The sequence below is a fragment of the Cherax quadricarinatus genome, chromosome 15 (assembly GCF_038502225.1).
Source record: "Cherax quadricarinatus isolate ZL_2023a chromosome 15, ASM3850222v1, whole genome shotgun sequence".
Taxonomy (NCBI): Eukaryota; Metazoa; Arthropoda; class Malacostraca; order Decapoda; family Parastacidae; genus Cherax; species Cherax quadricarinatus.
In genome coordinates, this window is record NC_091306.1 from 17643869 (window position 1) to 17665567 (window position 21699).

At 39.7% G+C, this 21699-nt stretch overlaps 1 protein-coding gene across 8 annotated transcripts in view; it reads right to left on the bottom strand.

The window, feature by feature from the left end:
• Positions 1–21699, bottom strand: part of Su(dx) (Suppressor of deltex) — a 171612-nt gene that overhangs the window by 97990 nt on the left and 51923 nt on the right. For all 8 annotated transcript variants that reach the window (XM_070085183.1, XM_070085181.1, XM_070085178.1 and 5 more), the window contains one exon: positions 14638–14782. In XM_070085183.1, the coding sequence (XP_069941284.1) occupies positions 14638–14782 (145 nt within the window). The remainder of the gene's footprint in view (positions 1–14637; positions 14783–21699) is intronic.

The window sequence follows — 21699 nt, forward strand, 5'->3', positions numbered from 1 at the left end:
TCCGATTGTATGCTTGGATGTTACCGCGGAGGCTGGCTGGTAAACAATGCCACCGGTGGCACATGTGAGGCTGGCTGAGGGCGCACATTGGACGCGTCTCAGACGAACATCGGTGAGCGGGTTTTTAAGCGGTATGCGAGGCAAAAGTTTTGTGATTAAAGCAAGCGGTATGCGGATTAATTGTTATGTGATGCCAACGGTATGCGGGGGTCCACTGTACTTGCAACATCTGCCATATTGCTCCCCTATCCACTATGATATGCCTTTTCTATATCCACAAATGCAATAAAATCTTCACTACCTTTATTTAAAAACTGTTCACATATATGCTTCAATGTAAACACTTGATCTACACATCCCCTACCCACTCTGAAACCTCCTTGCTCATCCGCAATCCTACATTCTGTCTTACCTCTAATTCTTTCAATTATAACCCTACTATACACTTCTGGTATACTCAGTAAACTTATTCCTCTATTATTTTTACAATCTCTTTTCTCCCCTTTCTCCCCCTTCCCTTTATATAAAGGGACTATACATGCTCTCTGCCAATCCCTAGGTACCTTCCCCTCTTTCATACATTTATTAAACAAAAATACCAACCACTCCAACACTATATCCCTCCCTGCTTTTAACATTTCTGTCATGATCCCGTCAGTTCCAGCTGCTTTACCCCCTTTCATTCTACGTAATGCCTCATGCACCTCCCCCACACTCACATCCTGCTCTTCTTCACTCCTAAAAGATGGTATACTTCCCTGGCCAGTGCATGAAATTACCTCTTCCCTTTCTCCTTTCTTCTTCGACATTTAAAAGTTCCTCAAAATATTCTTGCCATCTACCCAAAACCTTCAATTCCCCATCTACTAACTCCCCTACTCTGCTTTTAACTAACAAATCCATTCGTTCTCTAGGCTTTCTTAACTTGTTTAACTCATTCCAAAATTTTTTCTTATTTTCATTAAAATTTCTTGACAGTGCCTCTCCCACTCTATCATCTGCTCTCCTTTTGCACTCTCTCACCACTCTCTTCACCTTTCTTTTACTCTCTATATACTCTACTCTTCTTATAACACTTCTGCTTTGTAAAAACCTCTCATAAGGTAACTTTTCTCTTTTATCACACCCTTTACTTCATCATTCCACCAATCACTCATCTTTCCTCCTGTACCCACCCTCCTATAACCACAAACTTCTGCCCCACATTCTAATATTGCATTTTTAAAACTATTCCAACCCTCTTCAACCCCCCCCCCCACTACTCATACTTGCACCAGCCCACATTTCTGCCAATAGTTGCTTATATCTCACCCGAACTTCCTCCTCCCTTAGTTTATACACTTTCACCTCCTTCTTGCTTGTTGTGGCCATTTCCCTCTTTTCCCATCTACCTCTTACTCTTACTGTAGCTACAACTAAATAATGATGCGATATATCAGTTGCCCCTCTATAAACATGTACATCCTGGAGCCTACCCATCAACCTTTTATCCACCAATACATAATCTAACAAACTACTTTCATTACGTGCAATATCATACCTTGTATATTTATTTATCCTCTTCTTCATAAAATACGTATTAATTATTACCAAACCTCTTTCTACACATAGCTCAATTACAGGATCCCCATTTTCATTTACCCCTGGCACCCCAAGTTTACCTAATACTCCCTCCACAACTTTTTTTCCACTTTAGCATTGAAATCCCCAACCACCATTGTCTCACACTTGGTTCAAAACTCCCCACACGTTCACTCAACATTTCTCAAAATCTCTCTCTCTCCTCTACACTTCTCTCTTCTCCAGGTGCATATACGCTTACTATAACCCACTTTTCACGTCCAACCTTTATTTTACTCCACATAATCCTTGAATTAATACATTTATAGTCCCTCTTTTCCTGCCATAACTTATCCTTCAACATTATTGCTACTCCTTCTTTAGCTCTAACTCTATTTGAAACCCCTGACCTAATCCCATTTATTCCTCTCCAATGAAACTCTCCCACCACCTTCAGCTTTGTTTCACTTAAAGCCAGGACATCCAGCCTCTTCTCATTCATAACATCCACAATCATCTCTTTCTTATCATTTGCACAACATCCATGCACATTCAGACTTCCCACTTTGACAATTTTCTTCTTCCAGTTCCAATTTCAAAAGGCATACAGCACCCTTAATCAAAACTACTGAATATACGAGCACAATATACTATTTTTTATCACTTCAACCATTTCCTACATAGGTAGTATGAACTCCCCCCCCCCCTCCATCCCAAAGAAAGGAAACATACACCATAAATAATTCAATAGAAAAAGTACCTAGTAGCGTGTTGAGGCATCTGTTGGTAACAAGTTTATGAATGGGGCAAAAAAAGGTATGTACCAGAGTAAGTGAGTCAGGATATAGCAGTACCAGGACTTTCATATGGATGCAGATCATAAGCTTTGAAAGTTGCCATGAGGAAGTGATCAGAGGCAGTGGAGATGTCGTGTCTGAGAACAATCTGTCATGTGAATATCACACAGACAATGCAGAGTATAAAAATGAAAAGGCAATGTGGAGTCACCAGGACTATAATTCAGACATTAGGAAGGGATTCTCAAGATAGTTTGTAAATGTAACGAGGATGAAGGGAGACAGGCTGATAAAGGGTGTATAAATCTGAGGTAGGAGGTAGGGGTTATCCCAGGAATTGTTGGAGGTATGGGGTTAAAAGAGACTGAGTCTCAGGGGCTTGAGCATCCAATAAGGTTGTGTGAGCATGCTAGATAGGAGTGAATAGAGAAGTGTATTTTAACAGATGTGCTGCTGAACAGTGAACAAGGTTAAGTTTTATGAAGGGATTTAGGGAAACTGGTTAGCCTGACTTGAGCCCTAGAGGTGAGCAAGGTATTTCTTATACTCTAAAGGAGAGGTGAGGATGTTGCAGTTGTAAGTGAAATGTGATGTCAGCACACTTCTGGAATGCCAGACGTGTACTGATACAGTTCAGAAGCCCCTCTAAACTGCAAATATTCCCACCCCTTCTTCAGAGTGCAGGCACTGTACTTCCCACCTCCAGGACTCAATTTGCCTAACCAGTTTCCCTGAATCCCTTCACAAATGTTATCTTGCTTACACTCCAACAGCTCAACTCCCAAAAATCATTTTCTTCCACTCGCTCTTATCTAGCACACTCACACACACACACACCTGTTGGATGTCCAAGCCCTTCACACACAGATCATCCTTTACTGCCTCCCTCCCATCTTTCCTAGGGCTATATACTAGGGTTATACACCCTACACAAAAAAACTGCAAACAGGAGAAAGAAGATTACGACTAGTCAGTGGTCCGAATCGGACTGAAACGTTGTCATAAGCTTCTTTCTCCTATGTGCGGGATATCTGTGTTTTGTTCCAGTCATGGCATTGTGCCTTTTTCTTCTTCATATACCCTCCAAGTCATAATATTTTGCTCCATCCTCTCTCAAAACCCGAACCACCTCAATAACCCCCTCTCAGTCCTCTGTGTAATACTTTAAGTTACCCTTTACTTTCGTGGGAAAATTTATGGAATCAATAATTGCCGAAGCAATTCGTAGCCATCTTGACACGCACAGATTGATTAATGAATCTCAACACGGTTTTACAAAGGGGTGTTCCTGGCTTACAAATTTACTAACTATTTTCACAAAGGTGTTTGAGGAGGTAGATCATGGTAATGAATATGATATAGTGTATATGGACTTCAGTAAGGCTTTCGATAGAGTTCCACATCAGAAGCTATTGAGGAAACTTAAGGCATGTGGAACAGAAGGAGAAATTTTTTCCTGCGTAGAGGCATGGCTGACAAATAGACAGCAGAGAGTTTGCATAAATGGGGAGAAATCAGAATGGGGGCACGTCACAAGCGGTGTTCCTCAGGGGTCAGTGTTGGGCCCGTTGTTGTTCACAATTTACATAAACGACATAGATGAGGGAATAAACAGCGACATAAGCAAATTTGCTGATGACACCAAAATAGGCCGTCCAATTCATTCTAACGAGGACATTAGAGCATTCCAGGATGATTTGAATAGACTGACGCAATGGTCGGAGAAGTGGCAGATACAGTTTAATATTGACAAATGCAAAGTTCTAAATGTTGGACAGTTAAATAACCATGCCACATATAAGCTAAATAATGTAGATCTTAATACTACTGATTGCAAAAATGATTTAGGAGTTCTAGTTAGCAGTAATCTAAAACCAAGACAACAGTGCATTAGTGTTCGCAATAAAGCTAACAGAATTCTTGCTTTCATATCTAGAAGTATAAATAATAGAAGTCCTCAGATTGTTCTTCAACTCTATATATCCTTGGTTAGGCCTCATTTAGACTATGCTGCTCAGTTCTGGTCACCGTATTACAGAATGGATATAAATGCTCTGGAAAACGTACAGAGGAGGATGACAAAGATGATCCAATGTATCAGAAATCTTCCCTATGAGGATAGACTGAGGGCCCTGAATCTGCACTCTCTCAAAAGGCGTAGAATTAGGGGGGATATGATCAAGGTGTATAAATGGAAAACAGGAATAAATAAAGGGGATGTAAATAGCGTGCTGAAAATTTCAAGCCAAGACAGGACTCGCAGCAATGGTTTCAAGTTGGAAAAATTCAGATTCTGGAAGGATATAGGAAAGCACTGGTTTGGTAATAGAGTTGTGGATGAGTGGAACAAACTCACGAGTACAGTTATTCAGGCTAAAACGTTGTGAAGTTTTAAAAATAGGTTAGATAAATACATGAGTGGGTGGGTGAGAGTTGGACCTGACTAGCTTGTGCTCCTGGGTCTGGTGCTGTGCTCCTTCCTTGAGTGAAGGTGACCAGACTGGGCAGGTCATTGCGCTAATCCGGGGGGGGGGGGGTTCATTTATCTATTCCGGAGGGGGGGGGATGGACCTGCTCCGCATGGGTCAGTAGGTCTGTTGCAGTGTTCCTTCTTTTTTATGTTCTTAATACACCACCCACCGTTTTCCCCTCATCAATTATATGGATCACCTCATCATTCAAAGACTCAGCCACTCCCAAATATCTAAACACCTTCACTTCCTCCATATTCCCTCCTTCCACTCTGATATCCAATCTGTGATTACCTATATTGTTTACCTTCATCACCTTCCTCTTTTTTTATGTTCACTTTTAATTTCATTCTTTTACATATTCTCCCAAATTCATCCACTAACCTTTGCAGCTTTTCTTCAGAATCCCCCAAAATCAACCAGGTTGTGATGTATATGTGGGGCAGAGGGCCTCCAGCAACAACAGCCTGGCTGACCAGACTAGCACCAGAGGAGTGTGGCCCATGGCCAGGCTCTGGGCATACAAAGACTCTCAAAACTCATCAAAGGTATATCAAAGGGAAAGGTAAAGCAAAATGTCATCAGCAAAAAATTACTGTATAAACTCCCATTTTGTAGTGAATTCTGTATATTTTAATACCACACCTCTCCCAACCACCCTAGCATTCATCAATATTTAAACAACCATTATAATAATAAGGGAGATTAGTTTCTAGTTAAAGTAGGTCTTAGACAGGGATGTGTAATGTCACCATGGTTATTTAATATATTCATAGATAGGGAAGCTGTGATTTCGTGTATAGGGCAAGGAGGAATAACATCTTGTAGGAGTGAGGAAGAGCCAGTTGTGAGTGTGGGGGAAGTTCGCGAGGCAGTAGGTAAAATGAAAAGGGGTAAGGCAGCCGGGATTGATGGGATAAAGATAGAAATGTTAAAAGCAGGTGGGGATATAGTTTTGGAGTGGTTGGTGCAATTATTTAATAAATGTATGGAAGAGGGTAAGGTACCTAGGGACTGGCAGAGAGCATGCATAGTTCCTTTGTATAAAGGCAAAGGGGATAAAAGAGAGTGCAAAAATTATAGGGGGATAAGTCTGTTGAGTATACCTGGTAAAGTGTATGGTAGAGTTATAATTGAAAGAATTAAGAGTAAGACGGAGAATAGGATAGCAGATGAACAAGGAGGCTTTAGGAAAGGTAGGGGGTGTGTGGACCAGGTGTTTACAGTGAAACATATAAGTGAACAGTATTTAGATAAGGCTAAAGAGGTCTTTGTGGTATTTATGGATTTGGAAAAGGCGTATGACAGGGTGGATAGGGGGGCAATGTGGCAGATGTTGCAAGTGTATGGTGTAGGAGGTAGGTTACTGAAAGCAGTGAAGAGTTTTTACGAGGATAGTGAGGCTCAAGTTAGAGTATGTAGGAAAGAGGGAAATTTTTTCCCAGTAAAAGTAGGCCTTAGACAAGGATGTGTGATGTCACCGTGGTTGTTTAATATATTTATAGATGGGGTTGTAAGAGAAGTAAATGCAAGGGTCTTGGCAAGAGGCGTGGAGTTAAAAGATAAAGAATCATACACAAAGTGGGAGTTGTCACAGCTGCTCTTTGCTGATGACACTGTGCTCTTGGGAGATTCTGAAGAGAAGTTGCAGAGATTGGTGGATGAATTTGGTAGGGTGTGCAAAAGAAGAAAATTAAAGGTGAATACAGGAAAGAGTAAGGTTATGAGGATAACAAAAAGATTAGGTGATGAAAGATTGGATATCAGATTGGAGGGAGAGAGTATGGAGGAGGTGAACGTATTCAGATATTTGGGAGTGGACGTGTCAGTGGATGGGTCTATGAAAGATGAGGTGAATCATAGAATTGATGAGGGAAAAAGGGTGAGTGGTGCACTTAGGAGTCTGTGGAGACAAAGAACTTTGTCCTTGGAGGCAAAGAGGGGAATGTATGAGAGTATAGTTTTACCAACGCTCCTATATGGGTGTGAAGCGTGGGTGATGAATGTTGCAGCGAGGAGAAGGCTGGAGGCAGTGGAGATGTCATGTCTGAGGGCAATGTGTGGTGTGAATATAATGCAGAGAATTCGTAGTTTGGAAGTTAGGAGGAGGTGCGGGATTACCAAAACTGTTGTCCAGAGGGCTGAGGAAGGGTTGTTGAGGTGGTTCGGACATGTAGAGAGAATGGAGCAAAACAGAATGACTTCAAGAGTGTATCAGTCTGTAGTGGAAGGAAGGCGGGGTAGGGGTCGGCCTAGGAAAGGTTGGAGGGAGGGGGTAAAGGAGGTTTTGTGTGCGAGGGGCTTGGACTTCCAGCAGGCATGCATGAGCGTGTTTGATAGGAGTGAATGGAGACAAATGGTTTTTAATACTTGACGTGCTGTTGGAGTGTGAGCAAAGTAACATTTATGAAGGGATTCAGGGAAACCGGCAGGCCGGACTTGAGTCCTGGAGATGGGAAGTACAGTGCCTGCACTCTGAAGGAGGGGTGTTAATGTTGCAGTTTAAAAACTGTAGTGTAAAGCACCCTTCTGGCAAGACAGTGATGGAGTGAATGATGGTGAAAGTTTTTCCTTTTCGGGCCACCCTGCCTTTGTGGGAATCGGCCAGTGTGATAATAAAAAAAATAATAATAAATGGAGTTTTAAAAGAAGTAAATGCTAGGATGTTGGGAAGAGGGGTGGGATTAAATTATGGGGAATCAAATATAAAATGAAAGTTGACAAAAATTGCTTTTTGCTGATGATACTGTGCTTTTGGGAGATTCTTAAGAGAAGTTGCAAAAGTCAGTGCGTGAGTTTAGGAGGGTGTGTAAAGGAAGAAAGTTGAAAGTGAACACTAAGGAGATGAGGGCATCAACCACGTCAAACACGTTAGGTAAAGAAAAACTGGATATCACACTGGAGGGAGGGAATGAGTATGGAAGTGAATGTGTTCAGAAAGAAGGTACACTGCAACAGGCCTACTGGCCTATGCGAGGCAGGTCCAATTCTCCCATCAGCTTAAGCCAATGCCTTGACCTAGTGAGGTCAGACATGTCACTTAAGGGAGGAGCACAGCATCCAACCTAGTAGCACAAGCTAGTCAGGTCTAACTCACATCCACCCACACCCACTCATGTATTTATCCAACCAATTTTTAAAACTACACAACGTTTTAGCTTCTATGAGTGTACTCGGGAGTTTGTTCCACTCATAGGCAATTCTATTACCAAACCAGTGCTTTCTTATATCCTTCCTGAATCTGAATTTTTCCAATTTAAAGCCATTGCTGCAAGTCCTGTCTATGTTAGATACTTTTAGCATGCTATTTACATCCCCTTTATTAATTCCTGTTTTCCACTTATACACCTCAATCATATCCTCCCTAATTGTATGCCTTTCTAGAGAATATAGATTCAGGGCCCTCAGTTTATCCTCATAGGGAAGATTTCTGATACATGGGATCAACTTTGTCATCCTCCTTTGTACATTCTCCAGTGCATTTATATCCATTCTTAATACGGTGACCGAAACTGCGCAGCGCAATCTAAACGAGGCCTAACCAAAGATGTATAGAGTTGAAGAACAACCTGAGGACTTCTAATATTTATACTTCTTGCTATGAAGCCAAGGATTCTGCTAGCTTTATTGCAAACACCAATGCACTGTTGTCTTGGTTTTAGATTACTGCTATCCAGAACTCCTAAATCCTTCTTGCAATCAGTAATATTAAGGTCTACATTATTTAGTTCATATGTGCCATGGTTATTTTCCTATCCAACATTTAGAACTTTGCATTTGTCTATATTAAACTGCATCTGCCACTTCTCCGACCACTGCATCAGTCTATTCAAATCATCCTGGAGTGCTCTAATGTCCTCATTAGAATGAATTGGACGGCCTATTTTGGTGTCATCAGCAAATTTGCTTTGTCACTATTTATTCCCTCATCTATGTCGTTTATGTAGATTGTGAATAACAAGGGGCCCAACACTGATCCCTGTGGAACACCGCTTGTGACGTGCCCCCATTCTGATTTCTCCCCATTTATGCAAACTCTCTGCTGCCTATTTGTCAACCATGCCTCTACCCAGGAAAAAATTTCTCCTCCTATTCCGTGTCCCTTAAGTTTCCTCAATAGCTTCTGATGTGGAACTCTATCAAAAGCCTTACTGAAATCCATATACACAATATCATATTCAATACAGGAAGGCCCCACTTATACGGCTGGTTAGGTTCCAGGCTACCGCCGTAAAGCGGAAACCGCTGTAAAGTGGAACACCCTTTTTTCCACTTACAAATGCATACAAACACTAGATAACAAGTTTACACTAACATATATTAAGAACCAGGCATCAAAAAACAATAAAAAAGTACAATACACACATAGTGCACTCATTACTTACCTTAAAATATTTATAGTCTTAATCTAGGGTGAGACAAGTACTATTTATTGTAAGAAATCAAGTGTGGTATGTATGGTAGTCAGCCAGGCTACCATACCAGGCCACCCCACCCACACATACAATTCTATGATATTTAAGCATCCCAGAGCGATAAAATGTATATACAGTGCACTCATTACTTACCTTAAAATATTTATAGTCTTAATCTAGGGTGAGACAAGTACTATTTATTGTAAGAAATCAAGTGTGGTATGTATGGTAGTCAGCCGGGCTACCATACCAGGCCAACCCACCTACACATAATATTCTATTACATTTAAGCATCCCAGAGCGATAAAATGTATATACAGTTCACTCATTACTTACCTTAAAATATTTGTAGTCTTAATGTAGGGTCAGGAGTAAGTAAATGAGATAAAACGAATAAATGAGAGAGAGAAAGAATGAGTGCATGAGAGAGGACAGGCGCAGAGTTATGTAAACAAACCAGGCGAAGGTAAGTTTTGTAAACAAAGTGTAAACGTCTGGTTTGTGTACAAGTTACATTGTGTACAGGTTGTCTCTACATTGATACGGTAGAATAAATAAAGAAGAACACTCCCATTCTCATGTAACATCATTTTGAGAAGAAATGATGCTCTGAGTGAAGGCAATGGAATAAGTAAGTAAGTAAGTTTATTCAGGTATACACAAATACAGTTACACAGAATTATCATACATAGCAGCATGTGTGTAGAGAACCTAGGATAACCCAAAAAAGTCAGACAGAGTGACTTATTTCCATTGGGGTCCTTTTACCTTATTATTATAATATAAAGTCACTCTTGACTTTTTTGGGTTATCCTAGGTTCTCTACACATATGTTGTTATGTATGATAATCTATGTAACTGTATTTGTGTATACCTGAATAAACTTGCATACGAAAGGAATAATTTTCTACAGTTACCCCCAGTAACACATTTTCTCTTATGTTAGATTAGAGAAAATGTTATGCTTGGCATCACTTGTACAAGTTATCTGGCTACCACATCTCATATTTATGTTTATTTATTCTATTGTAGGGTGTATTTATCATCTTTTTATGTTATGTATCGTGTTTATTACATAATTTTGAAAAAAATATCATGGATGGATTAATGAAAATGTGTATATTAACGTAATATACAACATTTAATGAGACTCGGTGATTATTATTATTAGCATTTCTAATATGGCGTCACTTGTGCAAGTCGTCTGCTACCACATCTCATATTTATGTTTATTTATTCTATTGTAGGGTGTATTTATCATCTTTTTATGTTATGTATCGTGTTTATTATATAATTTTGAAAAAATATCATAGATGGATTAATGAAAATGTGTATTTAACGTAATATACGACATTTAAATGAGACTCGATGATTATTATTATCATTACTAATATGACGTCTGGAGACATATGACACTCTTACTGATTTTAATGTGTACCTGCACGCCAGCACAGTATGTAAGTTTATTTAAGTACAGGTATACATAAGTATAATTATCAGAGTATATATAAAATATGAAATAACTTTTAAAAACATTTGAAATTTTGGAGTTTCCAGACAAAATGGAGAGACTTAGTGCTTACTGAGCTCACGAAGAATGTAAACAAACAAGGTGGGGCGCGGTGACCGTATTAGAAAGTCAGGTGGGGGGAGCCGTATAGCGAGTTTTGGTCATAATTTGAAATGACCGTATTAGCGGAACGCCATAAAGTGAAACACCGTAAAGCGGGGCCCTGCTGTACCATGATCTACCTCCTCAAATACCTTAGTGAAAAAAGTTAGTAAATTCTTAAGACAGGAACATCACTTTGTAAAACTGTGCTGAGATTCATTAATCAATTTATGCCTTTCAAGATGGCTATGAATTGCTTCGGCAATTATTGATTCCACAAATTTTCCCACTATGGAGGCAAGGCTTATTGGTCTATAGTTTGAAGCTAAGGACTTATCACCCGCCTTGTAAGTAGGTATTACATTTGCCATTTTCCACTTATCAGGCACAATGCCAGTTTGTAGTGATATGTTGAAAAGATTAGATTCACCAGCAGATGGGTTTATGAAAGACGAGGTTAACTTTGACAAAGAAAAAAAGGTGCATGGTGCACTGAGGTATCTGTGGAGACAAACATTATCCATAGAAACAAAGAAGGGAATGTACGAGAGTATAGTGGTACCAACACTCTTATATTGGTGTGAAACATGGGTTCTGAATGCTGCAGCAAGGAGGAGGCTGAAGGCAGTGGAGATGTCGTGTTTAAGGGCAATGAGTGGTGTATATATTATGCAGAGAATTCATAATGTGGAAATTAGGAGGTGTGGGGTTATTTTTTTTTTTTTTTTAAGTCGGCCGTCTCCCACCGAGGCAGGGTGACCCAAAAAAGAAAAAAAATCCCCAAAAAGAAAATACTTTCATCATCATTCAACACTTTCACCACACTCACACATTATCACTGCTTTTGCAGAGGTGCTCAGAATACAACAATTTAGAAGCATATATGTATAAAGATACACAACATATCCCTCCAAACTGCCAATATCCCAAACCCCTCCTTTAAAGTGCAGGCATTGTACTTCCCATTTCCAGGACTCAAGTCCGACTATATGAAAATAACCGGTTTCCCTGAATCCCTTCACTAAATATTACCCTGCTCACACTCCAACAGATCGTCAGGTCCCAAGTATCATTCGTCTCCATTCACTCCTATCTAACACGCTCATGCACGCTTGCTTGAAGTCCAAGCCCCTTGCTCACAAAACCTCCTTTACCCCCTCTTTCCAACCCTTTTGAGGACAACCCCTACCCCTCCTTCCTTCCCCTATAGATTTATATGCTTTCCATGTCATTCTACTTTGATCCATTCTCTCTAAATGACCAAACCACCTCAACAACCCCTCTTCAGCCCTCTTGACTAATGCTTTTATTAACTCCACACCTTCTCCTAATTTCCACACTCCGAATTTTCTGCATAATATTTACACCACACATTGCCCTTAGACAGGACATCTCCACTGCCTCCAACCGTCTCCTCACTGCTGCATTTACCACCCAAGCTTCACATCCATATAAGAGTGTTGGTACTACTATACTTTCATACATTCCCTTCTTTGCCTCCATTGATAACGTTTTTTGACTCCACATATACCTCATCGCACCACTCACCTTTTTTCCCTCATCAATTCTATGATTAACCTCATCCTTCATAAATCCATCCGCCGACACGTCAACTCCCAAGTATCTGAAAACATTCACTTCTTCCATACTCCTCCTCCCCAATTTTATATCCAATTTTTCTTTATCTAAATCATTTGATACCCTCATCACCTTACTCTTTTCTATGTTCACTTTCAACTTTCTACCTTTACACACATTCTCAAACTCATCCACTAACCTTTGCAATTTTTCTTTAGACTCTCCCATAAGCACAGTATCATCAGCAAAAAGTAACTGTGTCACTTCCCATTTTGAATTTGATTCCCCATAATTTAATCCCACCCCTCTCCCGAACACCCTAGCATTTACTTCTTTTACAACCCCATCTATAAATATATTAAACAACCATGGTGACATTACACATCCCTGTCTAAGACCTACTTTTACCGGGAAGTATTCTCCCTCTCTTCTACATACCCTAACCTGAGCCTCACTATCCTCATAAAAGCTCTTTACAGCATTTAGTAACTTACCACCTATTCCATATACTTGCAACATCTGCCACATTGCTCCTCTATCCACTCTATCATATGCCTTTTCTAAATCCATAAATGCAATAAAAACTTCCCTACCTTTATCTAAATACTGTTCACATATATGCTTCAATGTAAACACTTGATCTACACATCCCCTACCCACTCTGAAGCCTCCCTGCTCATCCGCAATCCTACATTCTGTCTTACCTCTAATTCTTTCAATTATAACCCTACCGTATACTTTTCCTGATATACTCAGTAAACTTATTCCTCTATAATTTTTACAATCTCTTTTGTCCCCTTTCCCTTTATATAAAGGGACTATACATGCTCTCTGCCAATCCCTAGGTACCTTCCCCTCTTTCATACATTTATTAAACAAAAGTACCAACCACTCCAACACTATATCCCCCCTGCTTTTAACATTTCTGTCATGATCGCATCAGTTCCAGCTGCTTTACCCCCTTTCATTCTACGTAATGCCTCATGTACCTCCACCACACTTACATTCTGCTCTTCTTCACTCCCAAAAGATGGTATACCTCCCTGGCCAGTGCATGAAATTACCACCTCCCTTTCTTCCTCAACATTTAAAAGTTCCTCAAAATATTCTTGCCATCTACCTAATACCTCCCTCTCCCCATCTACTAACTCCCCTACTCTGTAGGGTTTGATCATTCAGAGGATGGAGCAAAATAGGATGACTTCGAGGGTGTATAAATCTGTAGTGGAGAGGAGTAGGGGTAGGGGTAGGGGTCGTCCTAGGAAAGGATGGAGGGAGGAGGTAAGAGGTTTTGTGTGCAAGGAGCCTGGACATGCAGCAGGCATGTGTGAGTGTGCTAAGAGAGGAGTGAATCGAGACTAATGGTTCTGGGACCTGACAATCTGTTGGAGTGTGAGCAGGGTAATATTTTGTGACGGGATTCAGAGAAACCAGTTAGCCAGACTCGAGTCCTGGAGGTGAAAAGTACAATGCCTGGACTTTAAAGGAGGGGTTTGGGATATTTGCTGTTTGGAGTGACATCTAAGCTGTCATATCTGGGTACCTCTGCAAAGAGTGATTATGTGCGAATGATGGTGAAAGTGTTGAATGATGGTAAAAGTGTTTCTTTCTTATATGGGTAACCCTGCCTTGGTGAGAGATGGCCAATGTGTTAAGGAAAAAAAAAACAGCAGGCATGTGTGAGCGCGTTAGGAGTGGAGACGAATCGTTTTTGGGACCTGACGATCTGTCGGAGTGTGAGCAGGGTAATATTTTATGAAGGGATTCAGGGAAACCAGTTAGCCAGACTCGAGTCCTGGAGGTGAAAAGTACAATGCCTGGACTTTAAAGGAGGGGTTTAGGATATTTGCTATTTAGGGTGACATATAAACTGTTGTATCTGAGTGCCTCTGCAAAGACAATGATAGTGTGAATGACGATTTTTTTTTTTTTTTTTTTTGGGGGGGTGATCACCCTGCCTCAGCGGGAGACAGCCAGTACATTAAAAAAAAAAAAAAAAAGCAATAATAAATGTAAAAATCTAAATAAGTGGGGGAAAATAGATTACGGCAAAGGGAAAACATTATTTAGCCAATGATCCATCACTCCTGTATTTCAAAAACAAACTTTAGTTTGGCTGTGTCGATAATGCTACATTCTCACCTTAACACAGTCACTAAATATTTATGTTATGGAACAGTTATGATGCAGGCAAGTAAACTAACCCTGGAGGAAGAGGTTCTTCTTGACTACTCGCAGCATTAGCTTGACCAGTAACGTTGCTGCCTCCAGTCGATGTTGAACTGGCACCTCCATTACTACTATTTCCTCCACTTCCACCACTGACTGGAGTTGCATTATTACTACCGTCTGTAAGTTATTATTAAATATGTGTAAAAAATTGAAATCTAAAACAAAAATAAATATATAAAACAAGAGACACACATACATGGACACAGGACGTGACATTTCAGGAGACTGACGATGAAAAAAAAAAAAAAAAAAAAGGCATGAAGAGATACATAGACACAGAGCAGGCATCTGATACGAAAAATTGACTTGGCTGGAGCACTAAGTTTTGAATGCTTAGTAAAAGTTGGAATGGGGAAAGAACTGGAGAAAGAAATCAACAAGAAACTAATTACAGGAGGAAAGACTATGAAAGAATGAGAAATTATTTTAACTCGTAAACAGTCCAAACGTTGATCTATGTTCTCTTGCCCACCGACCTGAATATTTTGAAAAAAAAAACAAAAAAAATAATTGTTTTTTGACATAGAAATCAAGGGTGCATTTTTTCTAAGTGTTACAGGATAAAAAAAATTTTAGGGCCAGTATTTACTGAGATATGAGGCCGTGAAGTTCGCACTGGATTCTCACCTGACGGCAACATCAAGTCCTGCCGCTTGCAGAAGTGTTGCCAATATACCTTTTTTCTCATTTTTATATTATTTTATATAATATTTATGTTCTGATAATTACAAATTATAGTAGTTCTTGGGATTTCATAGCCAATCTTTGTTCTGACACTAACATTAGGCACTGAAATTGTACTCAAACAGTTACAAACACAATGACAGGTGAACATTTACACCTGCCTTGGTCATTTACTATTGTCTAGGTATATATTCAAAGTATTTATAGGTCCCAGCAATGTTTTGGATATTTTTTTTTTTTATTATCACATTGGCCGATTCCCACCAAGGCAGGGTGGCCCGAAAAAGAAAAACTTTCACCATCATTCACTCCATCACTGTCTTGCCAGAAGGGTGCTTTACACTACAGTTTTTAAACTGCAACATTAACACCCCTCCTTCAGAGTGCAGGCACTGTACAGAGGACCCCCGGTTAACGAACTTTTTTCATTCCAGTAGTATATTCAGGTGCCAGTACTGACCGAATTTTTTCCCATAAGGAATATTGTGAAGTAGATTAGTCCATTTCAGACCCCCAAACATACACGTACAAACGCACTTACATAAATACACTTACATAATTGGTCGCATTTGGAGGTGATCGTTAAGTGGGGGTCCACTGTACTTCCCATCTCCAGGACTCAAGTCCGGCCTGCCGGTTTCCCTGAACCCCTTCATAAATGTTACTTTGCTCACACTCCAACAGCACGTCAAGTATTAAAAACCATTCGTCTCCATTCACTCCTATCAAACATGCTCACGCATGCCTGCTGGAAGTCCAAGCCCCTCGCACACAAAACCTCCTTTACCCCCCTCCCTCCAACCTTTCCTAGGCTGACCCCTACCCCGCCTTCCTTCCACTACAGACTGATACACTCTTGAAGTCATTCTGTTTCGCTCCATTCTCTCTACATGTCCAAACCACCTCAACAACCCTTCCTCAGCCCTCTGGACAACAGTTTTGGTAATCCCGCACCTCCTCCTAACTTCCAAACTACGAATTCTCTGCATTATATTCACACCACACATTGCCCTCAGACATGACATCTCCACTGCCTCCAGCCTTCTCCTCGCTGCAACATTCATCACCCACGCTTCACACCCATATAAGAGCGTTGGTAAAACTATACTCTCATACATTCCCCTCTTTGCCTCCAAGGACAAAGTTCTTTGTCTCCACAGACTCCTAAGTGCACCACTCACCCTTTTCCCCTCATCAATTCTATGAATCACCTCATCCTTCATAGACCCATCCGCTGACACGTCCACTCCCAAATATCTGAATACATTCACCTCCTCCATACTCTCTCCCTCCAATCTGATACCCAATCTTTCATCACCTAATATTTTTGTTATCCTCATAACCTTACTCTTTCCTGTATTCACTTTTAATTTTCTTCTTTTGCACACCCTACCAAATTCATCCACCAATCTCTGCAACTTCTCTTCAGAATCTCCCAAGAGCACAGTGTCATCAGCAAAGAGCAACTGTGACAACTCCCACTTTATGTGTGATTCTTTATCTTTTAACTCCACACCTCTTGCCAAGACCCTCGCATTTACTTCTCTTACAACCCCATCTATAAATATATTAAACAACCACGGTGACATCACACATCCTTGTCTAAGGCCTACTTTTACTGGGAAATAATTTCCCTCTTTCCTATGTACTCTAACTTGAGCCTCACTATCCTCGTAAAAACCCTTCACTGCTTTCAGTAACCTACCTCCTACACCATACACCTGCAACATCTGCCACATTGCCCCCCTATCCACCCTGTCATACGCCTTTTCCAAATCCATAAATGCCACAAAGACCTCTTTAGCCTTATCTAAATACTGTTCACTTATATGTTTCACTGTAAACACCTGGTCCACACACCCCCTACCTTTCCTAAAGCCTCCTTGTTCATCTGCTATCCTATTCTCCGTCTTACTTTAATTCTTTCAATAATAACTCTACCATACACTTTACCAGGTATACTCAACAGACTTATCCCCCTATCATTTTTGCACTCTCTTTTGTCCCCTTTGCCTTTATACAAAGGAACTATGCATGCTCTCTGCCAATCCCTAGGTACCTTACCCTCTTCCATACATTTATTAAATAATTGCACCAACCACTCCAAAACTATATCCCCACCTGCTTTTAACATTTCTATCTTTATCCTATCAATTCCGGCTGCCTTACCCCCTTTCATTTTACCTACTGCCTCACGAACTTCCCCCACACTCACAACTGGCTCTTCCTCACTCCTACAAGATGTTATTCCTCCTTGCCCTATACACGAAATCACAGCTTCCCTATCTTCATCAACATTTAACAATTCCTCAAAATATTCCCTCCATCTTCCCAATACCTCTAACTCTCCATTTAATAACTCTCCTCTCCTAATTTTTAACTGACAAATCCATTTGTTCTCTAGGCTTCCTTAACTTGTTAATCTCACTCCAAAACTTTTTCTTATTTTCAACAAAATTTGTTGATAACATCTCACCCACTATCTCATTTGCTCTCTTTTTACATTGCTTCACCACTCTCTTAAGCTCTCTCTTTTTCTCCATATACTCTTCCCTCCTTGCATCACTTCTACTTTGTAAAAACTTCTCATATACTAACTTTTTCTCCCTTACTACTCTCTTTACATCATTCCACCAATCGCTCCTCTTCCCTCCCGCACCCACTTTCCTGTAACCACAAACTTCTGCTGAACACTCTAACACTACATTTTTAAACCTACCCCATACCTCTTCGACCCCATTGCCTATGCTCTCATTAGCCCATCTATCCTCCAATAGCTGTTTATATCTTTCCCTAACTGCCTCCTCTTTTAGTTTATAAACCTTCACCTCTCTCTTCCCTGATGCTTCTATTCTCCTTGTATCCCATCTACCTTTTACTCTCAGTGTAGCTACAACTAGAAAGTGATCTGATATATCTGTGGCCCCTCTATAAACATGTACATCCTGAAGTCTACTCAACAGTGTTTTATCTACCAATACATAATCCAACAAACTACTGTCATTTCGCCCTACATCATATCTTGTATACTTATTTATCCTCTTTTTCTTAAAATATGTATTACCTATAACTAAACCCCTTTCTATACAAAGTTCAATCAAAGGGCTCCCATTATCATTTACAGCTGGCACCCCAAACTTACCTACCACACCCTCTCTAAAAGTTTCTCCTACTTTAGCATTCAGGTCCCCTACCACAATTACTCTCTCACTTGGTTCAAAGGCTCCTATACATTCACTTAACATCTCCCAAAATCTCTCTCTCTCCTCTGCATTCCTCTCTTCTCCAGGTGCATACACGCTTATTATGACCCACTTCTCGCATCCAACCTTTACTTTAATCCACATAATTCTTGCATTTACACATTCATATTCTCTTTTCTCCTTCCATAACTGATCATTCAACATTACTGCTACCCCTTCCTTTGCTCTAACTCTCTCAGATACTCCAGATTTAATCCCATTTATTTCCCCCCACCGAAACTCCCCTACCCCCTTCAGCTTTGTTTCGCTTAGATCCAGGACATCCAACTTCTTTTCATTCATAACATCAGCAATCATCTGTTTCTTGTCATCTGCACTACATCCACGCACATTCAAGCATCCCAGTTTTATAAAGTTTTTCTTCTTCTCTTTTTTAGTAAATGTCTACAGGAGAAGGGGTTACTAGCCCATTGCTCCCAGCATTTTAGTTGCCTCATACGACACGCATGGCTTACGGAGGAAAGATTCTTTTCCACATCCCCATGGACAATAGAAGAAATAAAGAACAAGAGCTATGTAGAAAAAGGAGAAAAACCTAGATGTATGTATATATATATGCATGTGCATGTCTGTGAAGTGTGACCAAAGTGTAAGTAGGAGTAGGAAGATATCCCTGTTATCTAGCGTGTTTATGAGACAGAAAAAGACACCAGCAATCCTACCATCATGCAAAACAGTTACAGGTTTCTGTTTCACAGTCATCTGGCAGGACGGTAGTACTTCCCTGGGTGGTTGCTGTCTACCAACCTACTACCTATTATTATTATTATTATTATTATTATTATTATTAATTATTATTTATTATTATTTATTATTATTATTATTATTATTATTATTATTATTATTTATTATTTATTATTATTTATTATTATTTATTATTATTATTATTATTATTATTTTATTTTTTTTATATTATTATTATTATTATTATTATTATTATTATTATTATTATAATATAAAAAAAATAAAATAATAATAATAATAATAATAATAATAATAAATAATAATAAATAATAAATAATAATAATAATAATAATAATAATAAATAATAATAAATAATAATAAATAATAATAATAATAATAATAATAATAATAATAGTAATAATAGTAATAATATAGTGGTACCTCGAGTTTCGAACAGCTCCCAACTCAAACAATTATGCAAGTGTATTTTTTGGGGGTCTGAAACGGACTAATCTAATTTACATTATTCCTTATGGGAACAAATTCGTTCAGTATTGTCACTCGAACAGCCTTCTGGATCGAATTAAGTTCATAAGTCGAGGTACCACCGTAATAATAAGTTCCCTTGAAGCACGATGCGAGACAAGTGTCGGTCCACTGCTGACAGTGCAGTGGTGACATTTAATGTGCATCCACAGCCCTGGCTTTATTTGTTTTCACTGTTACACATTAATGTGTCTATCTAGCTCTCTGTCTGTCTAGCTCTCTGTCAATCTGGCTGTATTGCTGAAGGAATGTAGTTTTTCTAGCTCTGTCAATCTGTGTCTAGCCCTCTGTCAATCTGTTTGTCTAGCTCTCTGTCTCTGCTTATCTGTCTTTCTGTCTCTGCTTATCTCTCTTTCTGTCTCTCTGCCCATCTCTCTCTCTGTCTCAGAGAGCCACTCATGAACCAACAGGTATTACACATGATGTAGTAGTCACTTTGTCATATCCGAGTCCTGATACACATTATTTGGCAGTCATGCTTACAAGCACAGTATAGCACTTCGGATTTTTTGGGCTATCCTAGGTAATTTACACTATGTATAATTGTATATATGTGTACCTGAGACAGAGATAGACAGAGACAGGTAGATATAGACAGAGACAGACATAGATACAGACAGACAGACAGAGATAGAGCCAGCCAGCAGCCGACCAGCCAATTGGCCAGCCAGCCACCCAGCCTGCCGAACACGTATTACACATTCCAGAATTGTTTCTCTTTACCTATGCCATAGGTTACAAGACATTCTGAAAGGGTGTTGCACATGGGTTATTATCGAGGTTTTCGATACTTCCTCAACCACTTATGGCCACATCCACCTTAAAGCCACTAAACACAGGGTCAACATCAATTTCCTCTTAAAATGCGAGTGTTAATACTACACGACATCAGTGAATCCCAGGTGCTTGTCACTGTTTGCTCTAGCTGGCACTCAATTGAACTGGTGTTCCTACAAGGTACGAAGTGGTCCCAGATTTTTTTAATACTGCGCACACAGAGTGTTAAGATCCATTCTATGCTGACCAGGCATCTCAGGCCAGTTGTGCCAAATTTGGAGGCAGGAAAAATAAAACACTGATCTACATTTGGGGTGCTAGCAGTATGAATGTATATATAAGTTTGGACCATTAATGGGTTAAATAAGTGGGTAAGTGAAACAGAATTCTTTCCCCATAACCCATGCATGTCATAAGGGGCGACTAAAATGCCGGGAGCAAGGGGCTAGTAACCCCTTCTGTATATATTACTAAATTTTAAAAGAGAAACTATCGTTTTTCTTTTTGGGCCACCCTGCCTTGGTGGGATACAGCCGGTTTGTCCAAAGAAGTAGTGCAATGGTAGAGAGAGGTGTGTTGTAATGTGATAAGATATGATGGAGGTTCTATACAGCAATAGAAAAAATACATTAAGGGGCAACAAGCTAATTTTGAAGATTTAGTTGTACATCTTAATCAAACAATACAAGAAAACACAGCAATGTGATTTAGAATTACATATAATGGTGCAGAATACTACTATGCAATTATTACTGCAGTAACAATATCTGACAGCTAAGTAAACTGTCACATATTTTGATTGAGAATAAGGGTGTGTGCATTACACATTACAATAAAGAACTGCTGTAATAATGTGTAAGAATCTGTTAACCCTAACAGTATGCAAACTGAAAATTCAGCTGAGTGGAGCATGCAACTATTTTTTCTATACCATATTTTACATGTAATAAAAATAATATAATAATACAGTGGACCCCTGCCTTACGATGGCATCATGTTACGTTAAATCCGCCATACGATACATTTGAATGCAAAAATTTTGCCTCGCCTCACTCTAAAATACTCGCTTCATGCGATTCA